Source organism: Podarcis liolepis, assembly GCF_965112155.1.
Source record: "Podarcis liolepis genome assembly, chromosome: 4".
NCBI lineage: Eukaryota > Metazoa > Chordata > Lepidosauria > Squamata > Lacertidae > Podarcis > Podarcis liolepis.
This window is the reverse complement of record NC_139558.1, coordinates 36439312-36466611: the sequence shown is the minus strand read 5'-3', so window position 1 is coordinate 36466611 and position 27300 is coordinate 36439312. Positions and strand designations below refer to the sequence as shown.

General features: G+C 42.6%; 2 protein-coding genes and 1 long non-coding RNA gene across 9 annotated transcripts in view; 2 read left to right on the top strand and 1 right to left on the bottom strand.

The window, feature by feature from the left end:
- LOC310706426 overlaps positions 1–26732 on the bottom strand; it is a 32396-nt gene extending 5664 nt beyond the window's left edge. Inside the window, exons 1-2 of one of the 2 annotated variants that reach the window (XR_014525869.1) lie at positions 26659–26732; positions 8149–8260 (exon numbers count right to left, since the gene is read on the bottom strand). This is a non-coding gene — a long non-coding RNA (uncharacterized lncRNA). Of the gene's footprint in view, positions 1–8148; positions 8261–25586; positions 25611–26658 lie in introns of those variants that run through there. The other variant, XR_014525870.1, reaches the window with a different exon arrangement.
- LOC310706319 (arylsulfatase D-like) lies at positions 2954–24945 on the top strand. Of its 4 annotated transcripts, XM_083501965.1 has the most exons (13): positions 2954–3286; positions 5097–5235; positions 6934–6986; positions 8132–8281; positions 10009–10130; positions 10429–10551; positions 11273–11696; positions 13311–13447; positions 13541–13675; positions 20983–21145; positions 21904–22025; positions 24236–24621; positions 24675–24945. In XM_083501965.1, the coding sequence occupies exons 2-12, from the start codon at positions 5233–5235 to the stop codon at positions 24592–24594; spliced, it is 1791 nt and encodes a 596-aa protein (XP_083358091.1). In that variant the 5' UTR covers positions 2954–3286; positions 5097–5232; the 3' UTR covers positions 24595–24621; positions 24675–24945. The 4 variants fall into 4 exon arrangements, with proteins under 4 accessions (XP_083358091.1, XP_083358090.1, XP_083358092.1 ...); XM_083501964.1 differs by having other exon boundaries at positions 24236–24945; XM_083501966.1 differs by lacking the exon at positions 5097–5235 and having other exon boundaries at positions 24236–24945.
- The window catches only part of LOC310706316 (arylsulfatase D-like), a 10468-nt gene continuing 8453 nt past the window's right edge, over positions 25286–27300 (top strand). Inside the window, exon 1 of one of the 3 annotated variants that reach the window (XM_083501954.1) lies at positions 25286–25506. Coding sequence is in view for 2 of the 3 variants with exons in the window: in XM_083501952.1 (XP_083358078.1) it covers positions 27088–27197 (110 nt within the window). In the remaining variant the exon portion in view is untranslated. The other 2 variants (XM_083501953.1, XM_083501952.1) reach the window with 2 other exon arrangements.

Genomic DNA, 27300 nt, shown 5'->3' with positions numbered 1-27300 from the left:
ATTTTAGTATTCTGTATGAAATGGCAAATGGTTATGGGCATTATTTTCTATAATTAAATATACGGTGACGGTTTTAACTATCTGTGGAATTTCTGGGTGGAATTTATGAGGTTAGTGTGTCTCAGGCCTTGTGTGGCTAAACTCATTTAAGCTTCTAGAGGGAGAGCTTTGCTGTTCCATGCATCTCAGGTCCTATCTGCACTTTACATTTAAATCAGGATCATACCACTTTAAACAGGCATTGCTTCCCCCAAAGAATCCCAGGAACAGTAGTTTGTTGAGGGTGCTGAGAGTTGTTAGGAGACACCTGTTTTCTTCAGTGTTACACTACCCAGAGTTCACTGGGAAGAGGAGTTGGCTGTTAAACCACTCTGAGAACCAGTCAAAGGTACATACCACAAAGAGGCCATATTTCAAAACATTGAAGGCAATGGAGTTGTCTCATTACTTTAAAGTTTATGAGTCTATTGCTCTAGCGAAAGGCCATGGCAAACTTGTAACAATAGTATTAATAAAATAGCACAGAACATACGTCCATAATGTAAGCTGACACCCATGATATGAGAGAGAGAAGATACCAGAGACATCAACAAGATTAAATCTAGCTTGATCTACAGTGAACAAATCCGGTTGCGCTTCAAGACCCCCCAAGCCACCCCCAAAAGAATAAAGACACAAGGACACAGAATTTAGGTTAATGTTAATGGGCAAAATTTAGGCCACAACTTTATTGGTTACCGAATGTGAGCGGTACAGTGGTACCTCGGGTTAAGTACTTAATTCGTTCTGGAGGTCCTTTCTTAACCTGAAACTGTTCTTAACCTGAGGTACCACTTTAGCTAATGGGGCCTCCTGCTGCTGCAGCGCCGCCGGAACACAGCTTCTGTTCTCATCCTGAAGCAAAGTTCTTAACCAGAGGTACTATTTCTGGGTTAGCGGCGTCTGTAACCTGAAGCTTATGTAACCTGAAGCGTATGTAACCCGAGGTACCCCTGTATTTGGTTAGGCATTGGCATCAACAGACTATATCTGACTCCTGCCCACCTTGCAGGAAGTCTGGAAGGGTATAACCAGTAGGGGGAGCTCTGCCGATGAGGATTGACTCGAGCCCCCCTGGGTTCTCACTGGGGTTGTGGCATGGCCCTAGCCCCTCACTGGGCTTCAGACAAGATCCACAACCCTCGGATTCCTTTAACGGAATACCCTTACACATGGAGGGGCAGGTGATGGCCACACCTCACCTCCCCCACACATTGCTCTTCCAATGCCTAACCGCCAAACCTTACAAAGTTGTGGCAATTGCTACAAGGTAGGCGAAAACCAAGTGGCTGGTGCCAATTTGCCAAGTGAAAAAAGTCCTACCAGGCCCCTTGAACAGGTGACCAACCAAGGTCCATAGCAAGGCCAGCGACCCTACATAGAAGAGGGTGGGAGGGCAGGAGATCTGCGGCGCGAGGCTGAAAGAGGAGCTCCCAGAGTCGCACCATGTTTAAATTGGCCCTGGCCATGCCCCCACAGTGCCCTGATTGGTCGCCTGGCAAATGGTGTGGCTGGGGCACCCTCAGCGTGGTGCAGGGCACTACCCCGCCCCATGCTGAGGCAGGGGTGGGACCTGGTGGCCTGAGCACAACCCAGTCCCACTCGGAAGTGGAACCAATTTCACCCTCTGAAGTATGTTGACTATGGAGTATCTTCTGTCTCTCTCATATCATGGTGAGTACCGGCACCTATTTTTCTAGGGGGGGGAAGCACTGATAACCTCAATCACTGCCACTCAGCAAAATTGGCATGTTGCACCATGTCCTAGGACGCGTGTGGCGCTGTGGGTAAAACCTCAGCGCCTAGGACTTGCCAATCGCATGGTTGGCGGTTCGAATCCCCACGGCGGGGTGCGCTCCCGTCGTTCGGTCCCAGCGCCTGCCAACCTAGCAGTTCAAAAGCACCCCCGGGTGCAAGTAGATAAATAAGGACCGCTTACCAGCAGGAAGGTAAACAGCTTTCCGTGTGCTGCGCTGGCTCGCCAGATGCAGCTTGTCATGCTGGCCACGTGACCCGGAAGTGTCTGCGGACAGCGCTGGCTCCCGGCCTCTAGAGTGAGATAAGCGCACAACCCTAGAGTCTGTCAAGACTGGCCAGTACGGGCACGGGTACCTTTACCTTTTTACCATGTCCTAGACATTCACAACAAGGCATATTGCCCCATGATGTGAGCTGAGCTGCATGAATTGCCCCTCATCAGTTCTGCAGCTTGCATCTTCTGTGAAAAGATCAGGGAATTAATGTAGCTCCAAAAGCACCTTACCAGTAATATTTTATTTTATTATCCAAGTTTTGTGCTCTCAAGTGACTTACAGGCTTTCCCATCAAGCCTCCCCTCCTTGATCTTGCCCCCAGCCCAGCAGTTAAGGTTTTTAAAAGCTTCCATTTGTAAAAAGGTGTACCTGGGGGGTGGGGCTGAGGAAAGGAGAGAAGGAGGAAGAATGAAATGGAGGAGATACGTTGGAGGGTGTATGGTCATGTGCTCTCACGCATGCACATAGGCAAGAGAGAGTGGAGGATATTCTGGCTGTTGCAGGGGGGTGTTCTTTGTCTTATTCAAAGGGTTTTACACCACCATCAAAGAAAACCATCGGAAAGAAATTCATGACACTACAGTCATAGGCTGCAAGGATCATTCAAATGTTCTTTTCGAAAATGAACTGCCTGACATTTGTAACAGGTCCTCCTTTATGCAACCCCTGCAGGGGTTTCCGCAGATTGTTTACTTTAGATTCCTATAGAGTAGCTTGGGGGGGGGGGGGCTCTTCTAGGAATGGGGATTGGGAGAGCATTCCACAACCATTTCCCAGAAACCAGGGAGTCCCTCTTCAATCATCTGAGCCAGGTCTCTCCTGAAAGGCCCTACTGTTCTCTGATCAGTCCCACATGTGCAACTGAATGTTAACACTGTGCTGATATCAAAGAGCGGCAGACTGGGGAGAGCTGCAGAGTGCGACTGGCAGGCAGAGAGCAGCCTGAGAAGTTTTCAGCTTAGTTGTCGATCTAGAAAGCGGCGTTTCTTCCAGTGGGAACTGTTAAGAGAGTGCGCATGAGCAGATGGGACAGATATGATGACTTCCTTTATAGCCTCCGGCAGAGACTGATGAAAGATGTGCCACTTGTGGCTGGGGTTAAGCCTTGATGAAAAGCTGGGAATGAAGCCTGCCCTGAATCTAAACTCCCCGCAACTACTGCTGCTGCTGCTGCTGCTGCTGTAGGCTCTCTGGCTTCCTGGAGACTTCACCAGGTACTGTATAAGACATTTTGCTGTGATCAAATACAAGAAATCTTTTTCCTGTTGGAAAGTATGCAACTGCTACGGCTGGCACTCAAGAGCACGCCGGCACACTGAGTTCAAAACAGCTTATTTTTGATAACATCTCTCAGGAGGTCGGCTTCCTCTCTGCATGAAGAGCTTGTACACAGCAAACTACATTTAAAGCTCCCAAGCAATGCAAAGCTATTTTAGATGTCCTCTCGCTATTCTGGGACTATGCACCAACCTGTAATTTTGAAATTAGCAGGTGTAGCCCTGCTGGTCCTGTGAGTAAGGCAGTTGTGAAAGGCTCTGTCACGCAAAGCATGATGGGTTGGAACATATCCATAAACACTGCCTAGAACAATATGATTCTCTTTGGCAAGTCTGGGGTATTGGAAAAAGAAATTACGACTTCAGCCATATACACACTCACCCACTGAACACAATAGATCTTACATCTGACTGAAGAAGGGCAAGTCTGGGTTGTAGATGTGTCAAATCATAGGGGGTCATAGTGAGAACCTCATAGCTAGCAATACAACTGTTGCGCAATTGGTATGTATAATTCAATATACTATGCATTAAAGGGGGGAGCAAACACTGCATTGAGCTATTGCTATGAATTCCATTAAATTTGTGTGTTTAGCTTGTTTTCTTTTTGCATTGCCCTATGTTGTGGACAACACTCAGTAAAGTGGGTGGCATTTCAGTGTTTTGACTTACTTTGAGTGGGCAGCATTCTCTTCCGTGCAATTTTTTATTGTTGTTATGGAAAAACATCTAAGACCTGCATGCACTTTCTGCTGGCCTTTCTGGTGGGGTTATCTCTTCTTCTTCAAGTTCCTGAACACCAGAGACAAATCATAGACCTGTCAGGAGCTGCTGGGGTTTGTGGACAGCCTCTAGTGGTGGCTGAGTAAAATTCCATCAAGACCAAAACCAGGGGTGGGAAAACCCACAAGCAAAACGTGGTCCTTCATGTGTTCTGCCAAACTAGAATATGCCGTTCAAATCTGCAACTGCCTTCTTCTTTCGTGGAGACAGGACAGAGAGTGACAGTGAGTCTGTGTAGCTATTACCAGACCCTCCTATTACCAGTCCCTATTTTCCAGGGACTGAGAAAGAGCCCCAATTGTGTACAAATGCCAAATTAACAACTGGAAACATTGCCACATTTAACACAAGTAAACTGTTCTATTTGGTTATTAATTAACTCTGGCAAAAGAATAAAGTGTTTCCTACCAAATGGCAAGGTCTACTGATATCTTAGTCAATGCACTACAGTGGTACCTCAGGTTGCAGATGCTTCAGGTTACAGACACTTCAGGTTACAGAATCCGCTAACCCAGAAATAGTACCTCGGGTTAAGAACTTTACCTCAGGATGAGAACAGAAATCACACACCGGTGGCGTGGCAGCAGTGGGAGGCCACATTAGCTAAAGTGGTACCTCAGGTTAAGAACAGTTTCAGGTTAAGAACGGACCTCCAGAACAAATTAAGTTCTTAACCCAAGGTACCACTGTATTTGCATTTTCTGGAAAGTAGACAGTTTCTTTGATTGTCCTAGATGTATTAATCCTTTGTGTAAACACCAGCTCATGTCTTGTAGCTGTGCAGACTCAAGTTTGTTAATCTTTCTCCCGAGGGTATGGTAGAGATTCTGAACATTCCTTGCTTTCAAGCCTTCTTGACCCCATGGATGCCTTTGAGAGCAGACCTCCTTCAACTTGCCTAGCTTGATCCCATCCCTTTCACTAACTACCCCCATTTCTCCACATCTTCCCTATGTTTGGTTAGGAACCTTAAGGGAATACTAGCCTCGTGTGCTCTTCTGAGGAGAACTTTTCTAGTTTTAAGCCACTTCCAAGGGCCCCAGGTTGCTTGCTTGGAACCACACGAAAGCTGCTACTTCTCCTTTTCTCTGGAAAAGGTAATGGTTAGTGTTTTATTCCTTCTGTTTCGCTCTGGCTGCATGCACACCATGCATTTAAAGCACCTGTAAATGTTTTGTTGCTTTCAGAAAGTACAGATAGGAATGCTCTGCCTTATGCTGTTCCACAAAAAAGGGGCAGCCTTACAGAAAGTTACTAGAGAGTGGGTTTTTGATATTTTAAGGACTTGGGTGAGAAACTGCAGTGACCTATGAGGTATATAAGGGATAGGCAGTCTAATACTGAGATGCATTGGGTCCTATATGTTAGAACCACTACATTGAACTTGGTCCAGTTGAAAGCCAGTGCAAATCAGTCACAAGCCCACAGGTAGTTTGACTGAGATTTGTCAGTCAAGACTACTATTCAAATAACTATTCCCAAATAGTAAGAAACCTATGGACACTTTTCTGTCCACAAGTGTGGTGACTACTTGTGTGACTGCCATAGAAAGGGAGAGCTGCTTCCCATCCATAGCTGTCTAGGGAGACTCCATGTCTGTACCAGTTTTCAGGCAGCTTTTCATGTAGTAGCCATAAGATAAGAAAAGGCAGTGGCTTCCAGTGTTAGAGTGAACCAGGACAGTGTTTCACAATATAATGTTTAAGATTCACAGCAACATGAGACATCAGGTGCCAGTAAAGTATATTGTTAGAAAGAATGTATACTGTTGCACTGTTCTGAAGCGCATTAAGAAATTAATTGCAGGAAGGGGATGTTTGCACTCTTGAAACAAGTCATAGAATTGAAGAATTGTAGAGTTGAAAGGACACTTAAGGGACAGGAATCTCAGCATAGAAGCAAAGATTCAAGCAGACTTCAGTGCTTACCAGTGCAATCCTAGGCGTGTTTATTTGGAAATCTCACTGAGTTCATTGGGTTTATGATTGCTATGGGGGTGGGTGGCTGGGGGTGTTTTAGATAAACTGCCTCAGGAGGAGATGCAGTTTTGCAACAGCAAAAAATCTGGTAGAACCACCAATTATTTTTTACATGAAAGCCCCCATAGCTATGATATTTGGTGTGCAGAACAAGAAACTTAACCTTCCTTTGGAGGCTTGCAAAAGTTGAGTACAGTGGACGCTCAGTTTGCGAACGTGATCTGCGCTGGACGTTCACAACCTGCAGCATTTTGGCGCTTCTACGCATGCGCAAAGCACGATTTAGCGCTTCTGCGCATGCACGAGTGCTGAAACCTGGAAGTAACCCATTCTGGTACTTCCGGGTTGTGGCGATCCGCAACCTGAAAAAGCGCAACCTGAAGCAGCTGTAACCTGAGGTATGACAGTAAACCTTTGCATGCCCTTAAACGTGACTGGCTGAGAGCACTGGAAGTGTCTCCCCTCAGGAAAGAACATTCTTTGCAGCATAACACTGAGCTGCATGCACTTAAAAAAGAAACGAAAAGGGCAAGTCTCTAATCATGTCACTGAAAGAAATGTTGTTTTACCACAAGAAAAATGAAGTGGAACAGCACAGTAATAAGCCCGACCCCTCATGGCTATAAGAAGGTAGTTATAAGAAGGCATAAAGAAGAAGAAGAACTCTGTTCCCCATCTTATTGCATTGAACAGAAGTTTGTATGCCTCCTTCAGTATGCTGTTTTCTTCCTTTTAAATGAATATAGAAAGATTTAACACCTATATATTGTCATTATCCAGATCTTCTCTAGTATTGGTGTTGTGTTCTCTTTTCTTTTTTAGATTCTTCATTGCAGTATATCTACAACGTGGCAATCCCTGAAAGAGGTCATGTGGTATGTAGCACATTACTAGAATTAGATGGTGTTTCGTTATATGTTGTGGTTTTTTTATAAAAAAAAATCCAATAGCTTATTAATGCAATGGGAAAGCAGTGTGCTTCTCTATAATTGCTGTATTTTGTTTAGGTAAAGGTAAAGGGACCCCTGACTGTTAGGTCCAGTTGTGACTGACTCTGGGGTTGCGGCGCTCATCTCGCTTTATTGGCCGAGGGAGCCGGCGTACAGCTTCCAGGTCATGTGGCCAGCATGACTAAGCCGCTTCTGGCGAACCAGAGCAGTGCACGGAAACGCCATTTACCTTCCCGTCAGAGCAGTACTACTTGCACTTTGACGTGCTTTCGAACTGCTAGGTTGGCAGCAGCAGGGACCAAGCAACGGGAGCTCACCCCGTCGTGGGGATTCGAACCACCGACCTTCTGATCGGCAAGTCCTAGGCTCTGTGGTTTAACCCACAGCGCCACCCGCGTCCCGTGTATAACTTTAACATGGCTTAAATAAACTTTCATTCATAATAATGAACTTTCATTCATAATAATCCACCTGTTGATTAATAAGGAAACCAGTGCAAAAAATAATAATCTTGTATTAGAAAGCAAAGCATATGGAAACCACAACAATATGCTTTATGGTGTGTCAAATGGATATTCTTGAGTAATATGAAACAAAAAACCCAACTTGACAGTTTTTAATGGGAGCTACTTGAAGGCAGTAACTTGTCTGTTGGTCACGCACCCGTAGGAGCAAGATGCTACACATGTGTACATCACATATAATAAAACTGGTGGTCAGTCTTCAGAGGAACATCATGGTTTGCATTTTATTTCAGGTTCATGCCCTTGCTGGGCTGCATGGTGACATTTCTCTCAGACAGCTACCTATTGCCCAGCTAATCATACTGCTGCCCTCTGTGGTTTCACGCTGCTTAATGGTGAAATTAGCTAATAGATAACATCTACAGGATGAATACGCAAAATTAAAGTTCCTTTTTTTAAAAAAGCCATATTAAAATATTTTCACTCTCTTAGAACCTACGTGTTCCTTTGCAGCCTTTCATGGGGAAAGTTACTATGGAGTGTGAATAGGATGAGTTAAGATAGTACAACACACCCATAACAGTTAATCATCTTTCATCTTTCCAGGAGAAATCCATGCTCACTTCTAGCTTTGGTGCTATTGCTAAATTCACTAGAACTGCAAGCTTCAGTCAGCTATAAGCCCAACTTTCTCATCTTCCTGGCTGATGACTTTGGCATTGGGGATCTCGGCTGCTATGGAAATGATACAATCAGGTAAAGGCTTATGCAGATCTGTGATAGCCTTCCACGACACATTCTATAAATATGCATGATATTAAATGTCAGGTGCTAGTGCTAGGCACTAATTTTATTTATCTATTTCTCATTGTATTTAATAAATAATAATAAATCTATTGCCTTTTAAACTGTGTGGGGTATTTTTGTTTGTTATAGCGGTATGTGTTTTTGTGTTTTTATATTGTAAGCAACCCTGTGATCTGCAGATGAAGGGTGAAATAAAAATTTGATTCATTCATTCATTCATTCATTCATTACATCCTACCTTTAGTCTAAGAAGCTCAAGGTGACATACATGGCTCCCTATACCAATCCATATTATCCTAACAATCCTATGTGGTAAGTTAGGCTGAGAGTTACTGTAGTAGCCAGCCCACGGTCACCCAGTGAAATTCATGTCACGACTGAATGTGGATTTGAACTCAGGTCAATCAGATCCTCATCCAACCACTACACCACATTGACTTATATAAACTGTGGGGAAATCACCTTTTAAAATGTGCTTAATAGAACAAGGCTTGGTATTATTATTATTATTATTATTATTATTATTATTATTATTATTATTATTGCAGTTTATTACGATCCCTTCACCCTAAGGTCCCAGAGCAGGTTGCAACAATTTAAACACAATGTGGATATTAAAATACAATATTGCAGAATATTTAAAACAGTTTAAAACAGCTTAAGATACAATGTAAGCATAGGTGGAGGTAAAGTCAAGGGTTACATGTGAAGTACTAAGTATCTGTGCTAGTTGGCTGTTATTCAGTTACCTAAGGTTGGTCTAGGAAAATATTTTATTTGTGTGTGTGTGTGTGTGTGTGTGTGTGTGTGTGTGTGTTCAGGCTGCTACAATGACACTTTTAATTGGCTTACTAGGTAGAAAGCTTACACAGAGGTTAGACCATCTTTGGTCTTTATTGTGTGTTTAATATGATTTGTTTATGGAGAGGTTATACAGTGGTACCTCGGGTTCAATACTTAATTCGTTCCGGAGGTCCGTACTTAACCTGCAACTGTTCTTAACCTGAAGCACCACTTTAGCTAATGGGGCCTCCTGCTGCCTTCGCACCACCAGAGCCCGATTTCTGTTCTCATCCTGAAGCAAAGTTCTTAACCTGAAGCACTATTTCTGGGTTAGCGGAGTCTGTAACCTGAAGCGTATGTAACCTGAAGTGTATGTAAACTGAGGTGCCACTGTACATCCATTTGCATTCAGCCTGAATTGCTTATATGTATTATATATGCTGACAAAACTCAGCTGGTAGAGCATAAGACTCTTCATCTCAGGGTCATGGGTTTGAGCCTCACATTGGGCGAAATATTCCTGCATTGCAGGGGGCAGACTAGATGGTCCTTGGGGCCCCTTCCAACTCTACAATTGCATGATCCTATTATTTCCACTAACAGTTCGTTCATTCCACACCTTTCTGCTCATTTTCCCATTTATGTGCTAATCACCAAGTCATGCTGTCATTTGAATGCATTTGTTGTGCTAGGTTGGCAGGACTTCGACCCATTTACTGGAACCTAAATTTCCAGTATGTGCTTGAATCCTTCTCACAAAACCACGACAGTCTGGAGGTGCCTTTAGTTACGTAACTTAGACTTCGTCAAGGCATTCAGTTCCTAGACATTCTCTGTTTGCTTTATGATTACTCAGCTCAAATATATTGCCCTGTTATTGTTGTTTTCCTTAGGACTCCCAATATTGATCGGCTAGCAGAAGAAGGTGTGAAACTCACTCAGCACATTTCAGCAGCCCCTGTTTGCTCCCCAAGCAGAGCCGCTTTCCTGACTGGCCGATACCCCGTAAGATCAGGTGTGCGGTGTTGTCAAAAGGCACCATCTAGTCTTAAGTGGAAATAATTGCCCTTGGAGACAATTGTGGAAATATTCTTTACAGTTGTACCGAGGTATTGGATCTCGATGGGAAGGCTAAGAGAGGGAGGGCTTTGCTATGCAGGCTTCACAAAGATCTGATTTGTTTTTAATCTGATGTCCATTGATTTAGATAAGGAGAGGGACATCTTAATCTTCCATTAGAACTGTATGTGGACAACCGACTGAAGTTCACAGCCATATTACTGGCTATGTTATATATGATCACTTTATCTCAGGTTTGGATGAAAGGGATCGTTCCCGTGTCATTAGCTGGCTTGCTGGTTCTGGTGGGCTTCCTCAGAATGAAACTACTTTTGCCAAGATATTGCAGAACAAAGGCTACACCACTGGCTTAATAGGTAAGAAAACTTGTGCACAGCATTTAGGTGAAAGAATGTACAAATGTCATAGAAGGTCATGGGACACAGCAGTAGTCCCCATCATTACGTCCTTCTGGGAAGAGCCTTTTTGTTTCTTCTTCTTCTTCTTCTTCTTCTTCTTCTTCTTCTTCTTCTTCTTCATCATCATATTGAATTTATATACTGCCCTATACCTGGGGGTCTCAGGATGGTTCACAGAATAAAATCAATATATAAAACCACAGAATACATAATAAATATAATGGATAATTTTTTTGTACCCACTGAATAATGGCTGTTTTATTAATTGATTCTATATTCCTGCTGTTTTATTATCTTTATAACTGAAGACCCTGCTGGAAGCCAGTCTGTAAATAAATAATAACACATGTGTAATAATAACACATGTGTAAAAGGGAATCTTGAACATTTTTCACCAGGATATATGCCACTAATTCTCCCGAGGAAAAACATTTTAATGCAGTCTTTCTCAACCTCGGGTCCCTCGATGTTGTTGTACTACAACTCCCATCATTCCTAGCCAGTAATGCCTGTGGTCAGAGATGGTGGGAGTTGTAGTTCAAGAACGTTTCAAGGGTGGGGGCTGTTTTAATGTATGAAATGAGTTGGACAATTTGGAAGCCAACTTGTCCATATACGTCTGCTTAGCACGCATTAGTTGGCAAAAATGTAACTTTCCCTCCCGAATTCTGTTTTTCAGGGAAGTGGCATCTAGGTATGAACTGTCAAACCCGTGACGACTTCTGCCATCACCCCTTAAATCATGGATTTGACTATTTTTATGGCATGCCATTTTCACTGATGGGTGATTGTCAAATTACATACCCTCCAGAGAAGAATATGCCCCAACGAATCAAGCTTGGGTCCTATACTTTGTTGATTGCCCTCGCTGTACTTACACTTATGGCAGCAAAGCTCACTCATCTGCTGCCCCTCAGTTGGAAAACAATTTGCTCCCTGGCTTTGTTTGGTTTCGCCTTCTTTATTTCCTGGTTCTCAAGCTATGGATTCATAAGATACTGGGACTGCATTGTAATGAGAAACTATGAAATTACAGAGCAACCAATGAAGATAGAGAGAGCTGCATCCCTGGTGCTGAGGGAAGCCATTTCCTTTATTGAAAGGTAAAACGAGATTCCTTGTATGAATTACATGGGATTACAATTACAGATATGTAGCCATGTTGGTCTGCCATAGTCAAAATAAAAAAATTCCTTCCAGTAGCACCTTAAAGACCAACTATCTGAAGAAGTGTGCATGCACACGAAAGCTCATACCAAGAACTAACTTAGTTGGTCTTTAAGGTGCTACTGGAAGGAATCTTTTTATTTTGACTATGGGATTACAAATGTGTGAGAGGAAATGAAGCATCCATTGCGTTTGTTTGTTTTTAAAAAAGTCTGATTGAAATGAATGTAATGATATTCAATAGAGGCAGGAGCAACAAGGTCTTTAGAAGGTGTCTCTTATTATTTTTCAGTCAGCAAAATGGCTACTCTACCTCACATCTCCAGTTGTGGGATTCTTGAGGCATTTTGGTTACACAAAAGACTTAGGATAGTAAGCAAAAGCTACACAATCAATTGCTTCATCCGTCAGAAAGATGTTTCACTGTAATTGTCTGCTCCGATGAAAAGCATTTTCCTCACATCTGCAAAGAGAATTATCTTCCCATAATTTTATAGAAACCAATGAGCCTTATTGGGGTATTTCATGCCATCAGTTATAGTTTAATGCAGAAGTGAGAAACTTTTTACAGCCTGTAGACCTTGTAGACAGCATAGGTGCCAACTCCCTGGGGCCCTGGGTGCCCAAGCACCCACAAAATTCTCCAGCACCCACGGCCCTGGACATTCACAGTCACGGGGCCAAGTTGGCACTCCTGGTAGACAACCTTCCAGCAACCATATTCTATGGGCGGGCAGAACCAGAAGCAAAAGTGGGTATAGCAATGAATGCACTTTGTACAGTAGGCGTGTTTCTATACCCAGAGAGACACACCACCCTCTATCCTCCATTGGGGCAAGCAAGATGCATTGTTAGAGTTCAAATTCTAGCCAAGTATAAATACACAGGTGGGTGAAAAGCATTGCTGATGAAGGGTGTGGTCTGTAATTGTCCCTATTCTGGCTCCCACTCTCAGACTCATAAAGCCAATTCTCTGCTTGGCGGAAACCAAAGGTTTCAAGGAATCAGCCCACAATTGATGCTTTAGCTTTGTCTACAGGTTATAGGGTGTAGACCATAGGTGTGTAAGCATAATTCTAGGATTGTGCTTGCAAATGAGTGCTTCTCTGAAGGAGCGCAGTCTGTTCACGCTGACAGCAAAGGTTCAACTCCTCCAGCTTCCTCTTTGTCTGAGACTTAGTTAGCCCTGCTAATTGGAAATGTCAAGCAGAGGAGGAGGGGTCAGGGGTGACTCTGGCTTATGGGATATCTGGCAGTGGGGCAAGGTCCTCTCCCAGCACATTGCTCAAGACCACCACATACCCTCTCATGAGACTCCTCCTCTCCCGCTGACAGATCTTGACAGCCCCTCTTGGTTGGTATTATGGGATTCATAACATCCCCAGGAGGAAGACAGAAAGGTTTAGAGGGCCACACACACCACAGCTTCCCTATCCCTTATTTAATTACTCCCTCAGTAAAGATTATTCACAAGGCACTAACAGAAGTATCAGAAAACTATATATAAATTTGTTTTTCTAAACAATAATTTGTTGTTGTCGTTTCTGTAGGAACAAGCAAGGGCCGTTCTTCCTCTTTGTTTCTTTTTTACATGTCCACACACCAGTGGTAACAACAGAAAGGTTCAGGGGGAAAAGCAGGCATGGATTGTATGGTGACAATGTCGAAGAGATGGACTGGATGGTAGGTAAGTCAACCTTTCCTTTTTTTAAAGAATATAAAACGGATGGGCAGAGCAATCCAAACCGTGATCCTCTTTGTCACTGTGGATTCTTTATAGGAAGGATTTTGGATAAGCTTGACAAGGAAAATTTGAAAAACAGCACACTGACCTATTTTACTTCTGACCATGGTGGCCACTTGGAAGCAAGAGAAGGAAATGCTCCGCGAGGTGGTTGGAATGGCATCTACAAAGGTGAGAATTCTGAGTCCAATGGAACAGCAGCAGAGCAAGCCGATCGGGCGCCTGGGGCAGCACGCCCGAAGGCGGGGCCAGCCACCCATGGGGGGCCAGCAGCCCACAGCGGCACCATGGGGTCTCCAATATGTCTGCCTGCCTCCTCCCACTCAGCCACCCTACAGCTGAGGGGGAGGCAGCGGGTGTACCGTTTGGGGCAGCACGGAGCCTATGGGCACTCAAGCCACTGCACCACTCCCAGGAGAGACGCGTGGCTAGGGCGAGCTGCAGGCCCTGTGGTGAGTGCCACCCACCATTCTGTCACCCCCCTCAGTGATGACACCCAGGGTGGACAGCACCCACCACACCCCCTTGCTACACCCCTGCAATGGAACATCCCTTCCCTTCTCCTGTGAATCAGCTCTGGGGGTATACCCAACCCTCTGGAACAGATTTGGGGGAGACCATTGAGGGAAGGGAAGGTCCACTGCGCACATGGAAGTCATTCTGCTCATGACTCAGTCTTGGGACTGGACAATGGGAACATATCTCAGCCCTGATTCCAGGCCCATTTTGAGGCACAAGTAAAAAAATGCCAGTACTTAAGATTTTAAAACCCTCCATGTCTTGGGTCCTGAAAGATTGCCTTCTTAAACATAAAGCATCCCTTGAGCACAGGACAAATGCCTCTGTTTCCCCAGATAGATAGATAGATAGATAGATAGATAGATAGATAGATAGATAGAAATATAGATATATAGAGGTAGATAGAAATATAGATATATAGATATATAGAGATAGAGATAGAGATAGAGATATATTATTAGTGGGAGTACTGTTTTTCTCATAGATTCATAGAATTGCAGAGTTGGAAGGGACCCTGAGGATCATCTAGTCCAACCCCCTGCAATGGAGGAATATGCAGCTGTCCCATACAGGGATCAAACCTGCAACTTTGGCATTATCAGCACGACACTTTAACCAACTGAGCCATCCATGCTTAACTCAGCTATCTAGGCATGTTACATTTTTTTGGTGGTCATGTTTTGGTGGCTTTATCTTTTTCTTTGCTTGATAAATTTGTGAGTGTATTTCTCCCTTGAAGGGTGAAGTATTAAATAAATGGCATAAAAAAAGAAGTGCAGTTTATTCAGTTTTCTTTTTTTCTTTTTTTTTAAATATATATTTATTAAAGTTTTTTTCAATACAAAAGCATATTACAAAAACAACATTAATTGTTTAACATCTTTCCATTATTGCTTTGGACTCCCCCACGCCTCCCGCAAACACTTACATCATTATACAATTGTTTCCAAACAAATTATCATTTTATCCAAATCATAATTTTGTTCCTTAACATATAATTTAATCTTAAATCTAATTTAGTGGTAGACAATCATTTCTATTCTGACATCCCGATCAACATTCAGCCAAGTTACAATACTTTTGTAAATAAATCTTAAATTTCTTCCAGTCTTCTTCCGTCCTTTCTTCTCCCAGGTCTCGAATTCTGCCGGTCATCTCAGCTAGTTGCATATAGTCCATCAGCTGCATCTGCCATTCTTCCAGAGTGGGTAGATTTTGAGTCTTCCAATTCTTAGCAATCAGTATTCTTGCTGCCGCTGTTGCGTACATAAAAAATGTTCTGTCTTTTTTTGACACACTCTGGCCGACAATGCCCAAGAGGAAGGCCTCTGGTTGCTTAGTAAAGGTGTACTTAAACACCTTTTTTAACTCATTATATATCATCTCCCAGAAGGCCTTCACTCTAGGACAAGACCACCAGAGGTGAAAAAATGTTCCTTCATTTTCCTTACATTTCCAACATTTATTATCTGACGAATGGTATATTTTGGCCAATTTGACTGGGGTCATGTACCATCTGTATATCATTTTCATTACATTTTCCTTCAAAGCATTACATGCAGTGAAGTTCAACCCAGAGGTCCACAACCTTTCCCAATCTTTAAACATAATATTATGCCCAATATCCTGAGCCCATTTTATCATTGCCGATTTAACCATTTCGTCTTGTGTGTTCCATTTCAGCAGCAAATTATACATCTTTGAGAGTACTTTAGTCTTAGGTTCTAACAGTTCAGTTTCCAACTTTGACTTCTCCACCTGGAATCCTACCTTTTTGTCATTTTTAAACACTTCTTTAATCTGAGCATAGTGTAACCAGTCTCGCACTTTGTCTCTCATTTTCTCTAAACTCTGCAATTTCCAATTGTCACCATCTCTTTCCAATATCTCCCAATATTTTGGCCAATTGGCCTCCATATTGGCTCCTTTTCGGGCCTTAGCCTCTAGGGGTGACAACCACCTCGGAGTTTTATTCTCCAATAAGTCTTTATATTTTGACCAGACATTAAAAACTGATTTTCTGACAATATGGTTCTTAAAAGCCTTGTTTGTCTTAGCCTTATCATACCATAAATATGCATGCCATCCAAATGCATTATTAAAACCTTCCAAATCCAATAGATCCGTATCTTCGAGAAGTAACCAATCTTTCAACCAGCAGAAAGCTGCGGCTTCATAGTACAACTTTAAGTCTGGCAGGGCAAAGCCCCCTCTTTCTTTCGCATCTGTTAATATTTTGAGTTTAATTCTGGGCTTTTTGCCCTGCCAGACAAATTTTGAAATATCTTTCTGCCACTTCCGAAAACATTCTGTCTTATCTACAATCTGTAGTGTCTGAAATAGAAATAACATTTTTGGCAATACATTCATTTTAATGACAGCTATTCGGCCTAACAAGGAAAGTTTTAATCTTGACCAACTATCCAAGTCTCTCTTGATTTCTGACCAACATTTTTCATAATTATCTTTAAATAAACTCAGATTTTTTGCTGTTATGTTCACCCCTAGGTATTTGACTTTTTTAACCACAGTTAATTCTGTCTCTTTCTGAAACCGTTCCAACTCGATATCTGACAAATTTTTCCCCAAAACCTTAGTTTTTTGCTTATTTAATTTGAATCCCGCCACTCGACCAAAGTTTTGAATCAGTTGTAATACTCTTTTCATACTAGATTCTGGCTCCTGTAATGTCAAAACTAGGTCGTCTGCAAATGCCTTAAGTTTATATTGTTTCGCTCCGACCTGGATTCCTTCTACCAACCGGTCCCCCCTGATCATGTTCAACAGCACTTCCAGAACCGAAATAAACAGTAATGGGGAAATCGGGCAGCCTTGTCGTGTACCTTTTTCAATTTTAAGCTCTTCTGTAACCACATTGTTGACTATCAATTTAGCCTTTTGCTCAGAGTATATTGCCTCAATCCCATTCTCAAACCCCCGTCCCACTCCCATTTCTTTTAAGTTCCCCTTCATAAATTTCCAAGATATATTGTCAAAGGCTTTCTCCGCGTCTATAAAAATTAAAACTGCTCTAGTATTTATGTTTGTTTGCAAAAGTTCCAATATGTCTATGATGTTCCTTGTATTCGCAAACATGTGTCTACCCGGGAGAAAGCCTGCTTGGTCTTTATGAATTATCTCACTTAAGACTTTCTTGAATCTACGTGCCAAAACATCTGCAAAAATTTTGTAATCCACATTTAAAAGGGAAATGGGACGGTAGTTCCTAAGTTGTGTCTTTTCAGTTTCCGACTTTGGTATCAATGTGATAAATGCTTCTTTCCACGATTCTGGCGCCTTCTTTCCCTCCATTATTTCATTACTGACCTCCAACAGTGGCTGTATTAAGTAGTCTTTCAGTGTCTTATAATAGTTGGAGGTCAGTCCATCTGGCCCTGGCGATTTGCCCTGTTTCAAACTCTGTATGGCCTGCTCAATCTCTTGTTGTGTTATTTTACCATTCAAAATTGTTCTGTTTTCTTCTGACAGCTTTGCTAGTCCATTTTTCTCCAAAAATTGTTTAATCTCTCTTTCATCTTGTGGCCCTTGAGTGTATAACTTTTTGAAATATCTCTGGAAGCACTTTCTGATCTCTCCAGGGTTCTGGATACTCCTTCCTTCAATCTCTAAATTTGTTACCGTGTTTAGTCTTTGTCTCCTCTTCAACTGCCAAGCTAGCAGTTTTCCACATTTATTGGCCGATTCAAAAGTTTTTTGTTTCATTGTTTTAATCTTCCATTCTATTTCCTGATTTATCAGCTTAGAATATTGGGCTTGATAAAGTTTAATTTCTCGCAGAATCGGCTGAGACTTCGGATTGGATCTTAACTTCTTCTCCAATTCTTTAATTCTTTCCAAAATTTTGTCCTTCTTTTCATTTTGTGATCTTTTCTTTATAGAATTCTGTTGTATCAAGAACCCTCTCATCACAGCCTTACTTGCGTCCCAGATAGTTCTTTTTTCCACCGTAGTGCTCATGTTGACCTCGAAATAGTCCTTTAAAGTTTTTTGGGCCTTCTTTACAATCTTTTGGTCTCTAAACAGGCCATCATTCATCTTCCATCTAAAGGAGCCGGTTGGGATCAGTGTCATGTCCATTCTCAGTGCATTATGGTCGGAGCATGTCTTTGGGCAGATTTCCACCTTTCTGATCTTAGGTGCCAGACTTCTAGTTATCCATATTTGATCGATTCGTGTCCAGGTCAGTTGGGCTTCAGAAAAGAATGTTCCTTCTCTTCCCAAGGGGTTTCTCACTCTCCAGATGTCAATCCAATCCATATTGTCAGTCATTTCAAAAAAAGTCTTAGGTAGTCTTCCTTCTTTAGTGATGTTTTGATTCTGTGACTTATCCATATTCGTTGATACGACCCCATTCATATCTCCCATCATGATGATGTTGTTGTAGTCCAGATAATCCAGCATAGTCTCATGCAGCTTCTTGTAGAAATCCGATTTTCCTTCATTTGGAGCATAAATTCCTAGTATCAAAATTTTTTCTCCTTGGTACTGTATTTCTATTGCCAAAACTCTTCCATTTTCATCTTTAAAAAGAAATTTTGGTGAAAGGCTCTCTTTTGCATAGATCACTACGCCTCTCTTTTTAACTATGTCCGAGGATATAAATTCTTGACCGAGTCTTTTATTTATTAGCACTTTTCTGTGGAGCCTAATCACATGTGTTTCTTGTAAACATATAATGTCCAATTGTTCCTTTTTTAAAATATGAAAAAATTTTGCCCTTTTTTCCGGACTGTTGCAGCCATTTATGTTCCAGCTCAGAAGCTGCAGAGCCATCCTGGATAAGTCTGGTTATTCTTGCTGGGGTGGTATCTTATTCTTTGGTCCTTTAGGGTCCGAGAGGGCAGGTTCCCCTGGAGGTTCGGGCGCTGGAAGTCCTAATCTTTTATGGAGGTCTTCTCCGTATGCTTCAAGAAACTTGTCTCTGTCTTCCACTGTTTTGATTTTAATCTTTCTCTCTCTGTAGGTAAAAGATAATCCTTGAGGAAACTCCCACCTGAAGAAAATTGCGTTACTTCTTAACAATCTTGCAAGTTCCTTGTAGTCAGATCTAAGGTCCAGCAGCTGTTTAGGAATATCCTTGTAGATCTCAATTCTGATACCCAAAATGTCCAGTGACTTTTCGTAGTGCAGGCCCAAAATCTTATCCCTTTCCTCCTTGGATCTCAATATTATCAAACAATCTCTGGGCTTCTCTCTCCTCCTGAGTCTTCCAAGCCTGAAAGCAGATACTATTTTAAAGTCTTTTTCCTCTAACTTCCAGAATTTGGAAAATTCCTTGGTCAAAAATTCAATTAAATTATCTTCTTCCACTTCTGGTACTGACCGTATCCTCAAGTTGGCCTCCTTATTCCGCAGCTCTGTCATCGAAAAGTAAATCTGGTGTTCTCCAACTTGCTTGCTGAGTGGTCTTACTTCTTTCTCAAGTTCTCCCACTCTTTGGCTAGTGTCTTCGGCCAATTTCCGATTTTCACCTACAGCCTCCTTTAGTTCTCCAATAGTTTGGGCATTCTGTGCAACTTGTCCAGTCAATTTATTCAGACTTTCAATGTTCTGTTCAATTTTAGCCGTTTGCAAGTCGGCCTTTTTATCCAAAGCCTCCAATTTTTCAAAAATTTTCTCTAAGACAGAGCCACTTATTCCTGAAGCCATATCCTCCAAGTGCAGTTCCTCTGTCTCTCCCTCCCCTGGCTGCGTCAGGGAAGGCACCTCTATCTCAGGAGGCAGAGTAGAAGGCAAAGCAGGCACGGATGATCTACGCTGTGAGGCTGCAGATAAAGTTAAAGTTGTCTGTTTAGCTCTTCCTCTTTTCCTTGTGCCACTCATTCCAAAGTTATCTGTAATCCAAGGTCAGACCAAGTTGTTCCCATGGGAAAATAAAAGCCCAGATGCTATGGTCAGGCGAAAACCAGGAAAAGGAAAGTAAAGCCAAGTCACTGCTGTAAAACCGGGATCCTCTAGAGGGAGCTTGGTATGTCTTTGGAGAGAAAGTTTAGTCCGATTCAAATTAATAAGTCAAATTCCACATCCGAAAGCCTCCTTAAAGTAGTATTTTTTAAGCAGAGTATACTTAAAGCAAAACAGTGTCTCTGGCAGTGCCAGGCTGCAACTGTTTCCAAATATCAAGTCCCTGCTCAGGATGTTTCAAAGTTTAGATTCAATGTATCCAAAGTTGCAGACTGGTGCTCAGTCAGGCAGCTCCAGCACCTGGGGTTTTCATTTAATTTGTAATCCACTAATTCAACAGAAGAAAGGTATCTTTAAATCCAGAAATCCAAAGATCACCAACTTAAAGATTTTTCCAAGTCCAAAAAGCAGTTTAAACGGGAGTCAAATCAGTTAATTAAAGCCTCGCTCTTTGTCTCCACTCCTCCTGCACTTTGCTTTAAGATTCAGTGTAACGGGAGACGGACTTCCTGCTTGTCTCCACTCCGTTTTCAGCCAAGTTTTAACTTTTTTTAAAAAAGTTTTAAAAGTTTCAATAAGTTCTCCAAAAGTTTCAAGACGTTCTCAAAAGTTTTAATAAAGTTCTCAAAGTCCAATTTACTCACGGGTTGTAGTTTTTCCAAGTTCAGAAATTTGCAGGAAGAAAGGACAGCGCTGGCCGGCAACAGCGACGCGGCTTCACTCCGCTGTTTGCGCATCGACCCACAGCGCCGCTACCCCCTCCGCGATCCGCGACCCCTTACGGGGTCCCTTCAACGTTTCGAGGGCTGCTTCTGGCGCCCGCCGGGTCCCAAGATCACAGGCTTCTGCTACCTGTGGTTTTCCTGAGTGGGTCTCCGCTTCGCCGTAGCGACGACCCGTTTACTCGGAGAAGGCAGCCATTGCCGATCGCGCCGCCTCCGGAAGACTATTCAGTTTTCTATATGAGCAACAAAATAAGTGCATGGCAGAGAGTTCAGTTTTAATCATGAGGTGTTGTTCTATGGTAATTCTAGGTGGAAAAGCCATGGCAGGCTGGGAAGGAGGAATCCGTGTCCCTGGATTATTTAGATGGACAGGAATGCTACCCGAGGGCAAGATTATTCATGAACCAACCAGTCTAATGGACATTTTCCCTACGTTGGTTCATCTGGCTGGCGGGACAGTACCACAGGACAGGTATGCAATGTGTCAAGGTAGACACTTTCCTATATTTACCAGTGTCTCAAAATGGCTTGTGGTTTTATTGTATACAGGTGGCCAACTTCCCTTGATAAGTAGATATACACAGCGGGTGGCGCTGTGGTCTAAACCACTGAGCCTCTTGGGCTTGCTGATCAGAAGGTCGGCGGTTCGAATCCCCACAATGGGGTTAGCTCCCCCAAGGGTGAGCTCCAGCCAACCTAGCAGTTTGAAACCACGCCAGTGCAAGTAGATAAATAGGTACCACTGCAGCGGGAAGGTAAATGGCATTTCCGTGCGCTCTGGTTTCCGTCACAGCGTTCTGTTGCACCAGAAGCGGTTTAGTCATGCTGGCCACATGACCCAGAAAGCTGTCTGTGGACAAACACCGGCTCCCTCGGCCTGAAAGCAAAATGAGCACCACAACCCTATAGTCGCCTTTGACTGGACTTAACCATCCAGGGATCCTTTCCCTTTTTCACATACATATACATATACATATATACACATATGCGCATTCACACACACACACACACACACTTGTCATCTCAAATTCTCAACTCCCAAGGACTCACATAGTGGTTACAAATAGAAAACAATATTGCTTTAGATATAAACTAACAGATATCACCCACATTCATTTAGCAAATTACATAGTTACTATTGTTTCAAAGTTCCGAATGCATAACTAATGTGGAAACAATCCAAGGGCAATTTGTTGAAAGCAATCTAAGTCATTCCCTTTGTCCCTTCAGGATAATTGATGGTCGAGATTTAATGCCTTTGCTGCAGGGATCAGTTCAACACTCGGAGCATGAATTCCTGTTTCACTACTGTGGGATGCATTTACATGCAGCACGGTGGCACCAGAAGGACAGTGAGTACAGCAAATTCCTTCAAATTAAAAATCTATTTAATTTCTGGTAAAATAATCATTCACAAAACAATGGCAAAATAGTTATGTTTTCTGAAGAGATGGTGTAATAATAATAGAGTCGGACTAAGGAAATTAGTAAAGATCAACAACAAAGAATGAGCGACTCAAGGTCACTCTTTATTTTCAGCATGTTTATAAGGATAATGTAGGATGACCACAGATTAGGTATAAGAGGAAGGATTTGATTAAGTTTGCATTTAAAGGTGAACCTACCTTATTTGCACTTTCTGAAACAATGCGCAACCCAAAACACAACCATTGGAAATTCACACTTAACCTACTTTTGCAATTTAGTTCTCTAGCCAAGTAATATATATATAAAAATGTGTATATTTGGCAAAAGTGTATATGAGGAGAAATTCCCACCCAAATGTCAATGAATTTTCATGCGGGCTTTAAATTTTAAAAAAATCAAACTGAGGGGGAACTGAATTTAAGTTTGGGAAGGTGAAAAACTGAGATAATCTGAAATTGACAGATTTGCCAATTGCAACAAGCTGTGTTGCTTGGAAGATACTGGTCTCACAGTAGAAAGAAATGTGTCCCTATTTCACTATTTCACAATCTATTAAGTCGTTTTTCAAAATGGTGAAGCAGCAGTCACTTCTGGGTGCCATATTACCATAGCCTAACATGAATTAATGGATTTCTTGTTTAGCATGGTACTTGGTCTTAAGAACACTTCCACATTTCAAATGGTGATTTCTTTTTCTCGGTCTACTTGCATCCTCCCGTTGGGCCCCAACCTTTCGCCTATTTCCCATTGTGTTTTTGTATAACAAAAGGACAGGCGTGTAATAAGGCATGAGTCAAGATAATGCATAGTGATTGAGAGCAGATCTTTGGGCAGTAAAAGGCTCTAGACTGTCAGTCATTATGGTGGCCTGGACTATGTACCCAGGAGCAGCTCATTTTGCAAGTAAACATGCTGACCTGCCATTTAAAATTACAAGCTTGAATGCAAATGTTCATCACACTGTCTGATATTGTATGGAGCTTACAACACAAGCATAACCATGTCCATTGAAAAAATTGTTCTGTTTAATTCAGCAGGGCTTCCTTTCATGAGGCACTGTCATGAAATGCGGCAACAAATCCCCCATTCTTAAAAGCGGTGCACGTAAGACAACCTGTTTCTGGGTTGATCTGAGATATATCATTCTACAAAGAAAGTCACTTGGCTGTGACTTTAATATGTATCAAGACACTGGCAGGAACAATCTCAGTGCTGAAACCATCGACTTGGGGTGTGTGGGCTGGCTCACTAATAAGTAAAAACTCTTTCATAAGAATTAACATAGAGGCGGGATATGTGGCACTTCTGATAAGGAGAAATTTGGGGACCATAAGGAAAATGAGGGCTCAGCATGATCCATGACCCCAGTACAAGTGAGTGAGAAAGAGGAGAAAGGGGCAGCTATTCTATGGGCAGTCACTTTTCTTTTCTTACAAATATATTCTGCCTTTCTTCCATCATGGAAACTTGGGGAGCATGCATGAGATTCCAGGTGGTCTCCAGATATTAGCTTCAGCAAGGTATTAGTCCCTCCAGACCATAACATGGGATCTACCTTCCCCTTTGGTCACTCCTATTATACTAACTAGAGCAAAGGTACATAACCAGGAATCTGGCACATAAAAGTTTTTTATTTAAGGACTGCAATTGACCAGAAGCTTTACAAATCTGCCCTCCTCACAAGGTATGCATGTGTGTTTCTCTCTCTCTGTGTGTGTGTGTGTGTGTGTGTGTGTGGTGCAGCCAGTATAAAAGACTGAGGAAATTGTGTGTGTTAATTATATGGCTTATAAAAATGATGTAGCATGCAGAAATGGCAAGGCTAACAGGCGAAATTAGAGATAAGAATGAAGAAACGTTTTTGGAGGAATGGAAATATTTCAGAGAATATTTAAAGAAATATTGTAGTATCATGAAAACGCAAGCAGGATTTGAAATACGAGCAATAGTTTAGAAATAGCAGGATGAATAACTCAGGATGGTTAAATGTAGAAATTAAGAATCAAAAATATGAAGCATTTAAGGGAAAACATAGGAAATCATGGAAGGGTGGAAAAATGTGTAAAATTTGAAAATTCAATAAATAGTTTTTAAAAATAATAATAATATATTCATGTGGATTCTTTCCCACCAGGTGGAAATGTGTGGAAGGTTCATTATATGACACCAATATTTCACCCAGAGGGATCTGGAGGTTGTTACAATATAATATTTTGCCAATGTTCTGGGAAATATGTAAGACAACACGATCCTCCTCTGCTGTTTGATCTCTCTCGAGACCCATCAGAGGCTGTGCCTCTTTCACCAGACACGGAGCCCTTGTTCCATGAAGTTCTAAAGCGCATAGGCAGAGCTGTGGAGGAGCATCGCAGGACCCTCACTCCTGTCCCATCGCAGCTTTCTTTTGGCCACAATATCTGGAAACCATGGCTGCAGCCATGCTGTGGGACCTTCCCATTCTGCTGGTGTGACAAAGAAAAGGAAAACCTATAAAACGGACATCATTTTAAAGTTTCCTGTGTCACGTGCCCTAATAAGTTGCAATGGACACAAATAGGTAGGCCATTTCCCAGCCAGCTCACCTGGCTGGATGCCAAGCTGCCATGGGATGGGGAATAACAGGTCAAGTTATTTTTGTGTGATGCTTGAAGCCAAAGACAGAGACATGTCTTGCTCTGTGCTAGACCCAAGAGCTCTGGCCTGAGGCTTTGCTGGAAGCCTAATGAGGAAGAAAGATCTGTTGGGGAGTTAATGCTGTGAGCCCCTCCATCCTTTGATCACATTGTGTGTATATGTTTGTGTGTGTGTGTGTGTGTGTAAATAAAACCATATATCTTAAAAACACCACAGTCTCCTTTGACCTTCATTCCAAGGAAACGGAATCCTGGGTAAGCTTTGGAGCCCCTGGAGTCTTTTGCTGCTTGGAGATGTGTACAGCAATATTGTATTTTATTGTGATGCTGACATTATGTATTTCCTCTTACTTGTTTTTTAGCTTTGTGGTGTTACCATTTTTTATTTGTAAACTACTAAGTGATTTGTTATTGTGAGATGTATTATTACTAGAGCAGTCAAGTACAATTTCCTGTTGCCTAGAATAGACACATGGGAATGTGGCTGCAGACAGGGAGGACTTCCTGTCATACCTGCTCTGGAGCTTCCTCCCCCTGTGTGTGACCAGGTAGATGGGCGTGACCCTAGCTGACCAGGTAAAAGCGCTGGCCAATCTCTTGATCTCATAGTCTTACTCAAGGACTCTCACTCTCCTGGCTCTTAGCCAGTGCATGGCTCAAACCTTCACATAGGATGGAGCCCACAAGCCAAAAGTCTGATATATAATTCAAACTTCCTTTCACTTTAACCACAAAATAAAGCCTACCTTCAGATTACTGCTGTGAACTGAATGTGAGTAAAACTTTATTCTTACTTTTAAAGAAGACTGTGTTGTGTTATTATTTTAATAGGAAAATAAAGGGGAAACTTACTAGGAACAATCCAGACTGGATAAGCCAAACTCGATTGCTTAATTAGAGGATTCTAACGAATCATCAACTAGTTTCCAGTAAGTTGGAAGGGAATGTGCTCTGCTGTTTACTCACTGGCTTGAGTGAGGAGGGATAATATCAAAACAATATAACCTTTCCTACCTTCCTTAACATTCCCACAGTTATATGAAGTTGTCTATAAATTGAATGATTAAATAGGTGGTAACTGTCTGCAGTGCCCTTCTTTCTCCAAAGGGCAATTGAATCAAAGCTACAGATGAACACAAACATTCAGATATTGTCATCTGGTATTCCTGGGTCCTTCAAGATAGTACTTATTCATTTCACATGCTTAAAAATACTCTTCAGCTAGACTTAAAAAAATAACCCTAAAAGCCATAAATCATTTTGGACAGGCCTATTTATCTTCTAAAGTTTATTTTATCTACCTAGAGGGCTGACAATGAAAGACAATGAAATGCAGTCCAAAGGAAAGCAGAGGAAAACGTTTGGCACTGACATGGCTGCAGGAAGAAGGCACACAAGGTGCCAACCAACCCTCCTAGGAACTCTGGATTTCTGTAGGATTTACTCCTAGCCTTTTCTTCCCCCAAAGATATCCCGCAAGGCAGTGGAGGTTTTCCTTCTCCTGGATGGGCTACCTTCCCAGGCTGATGAGTCCCATCTGCCCCTTACTTCCTTCTACAGCATAAGCAGGAGCCACCTTCTTAACCATTGGACCCACAATTGGTCTGTTCAGCTCATTCTGCCAGAGATTGTCTTCGCATGCAGGTGAAGTCCCTATGAAGGTTTGAGGCCCATCAGCTACCTTCACCTGGTTTAGCCAGCCCATTGAAGCCATTCCCTGGGTGTGGCTGCACGGTGACAGCTTCTAGGAGCCCTAGGTGAGAGCTGAGTGCAGGGTGGACCACGTATCCCAGAAGGAGAGCGACGTGTCCCCACCAGAAATACAACCTAACACCCCACACAATCCCATATAACTATGATTCTATGAAAGAAAGCCTGCTCTACGCTTTCTGAAAAAGTTTGGAATTTTCCCTCATCCCCTTACCGAAGCTCGCTGTTTTCAAGGAAGGCTTTTGATTTCTCTGCAGCCTTTTACTGGCTCTGCCTAAGCCTTGCCCCCTTTGTCAGGCTCCTTTCTTCCGGGTGGGTCCTGGCTTTCGCGATGGGGATTGCCTGGCTACACGGTGGGCTCAGCCAAGCAGAGGGCGAGCGCCTGGAGAGGGTCTCTCCTTCATTTCCAAGGTGTGCCTTTCCCGATTTCCTTGGACCATGACGGCTGCTTTCCACGGAGCTGCGTTCCCTTTCTGCGTGTCTGGAAGCGCAGCGTCGGCGAGCTCTGGTTTTGAGCCTGTGCTTGACTAGCGGGGTCGGAGGCGAAAGCCTGCCGCTTGCTTCCTCCTTTCAGACTCCCGTCCTTCAGAAAAGTCAAACTCCTGCAATCTTGCTTGGGGGGATCTTTGTTTTCAAAGGAATCATGGAGTTTGTAAAGCAGGGCGTCGGTTTTCAGTTATGTAAACGACTGAACTTTCTATTAAAAAATAAAATAAATTGGAGGGGAATCAAGACCCTACAAAGGCGTGGCAGGTAGAGCTGTCTTCCTCCTACCTTTGCCATTACGAGCAGCAATTAAGCAAACGAGGTTTCCCCATTACAAAACAATTTTCCTGCACACTGAATAAAACTTCAC

What these genes read in the sequence shown, in the direction of transcription:
- LOC310706319 (XM_083501965.1), top strand. An exon ending in GCCATTTCCTTTATTGAAAG is followed by an intron (nt 11,697 to 13,310) that starts GTAAAACGAGAT and finishes TCGTTTCTGTAG; the next exon opens with GAACAAGCAAGGGCCGTTCT. An exon ending in GGGACAGTACCACAGGACAG is followed by an intron (nt 21,146 to 21,903) that starts GTATGCAATGTG and finishes TTGTCCCTTCAG; the next exon opens with GATAATTGATGGTCGAGATT.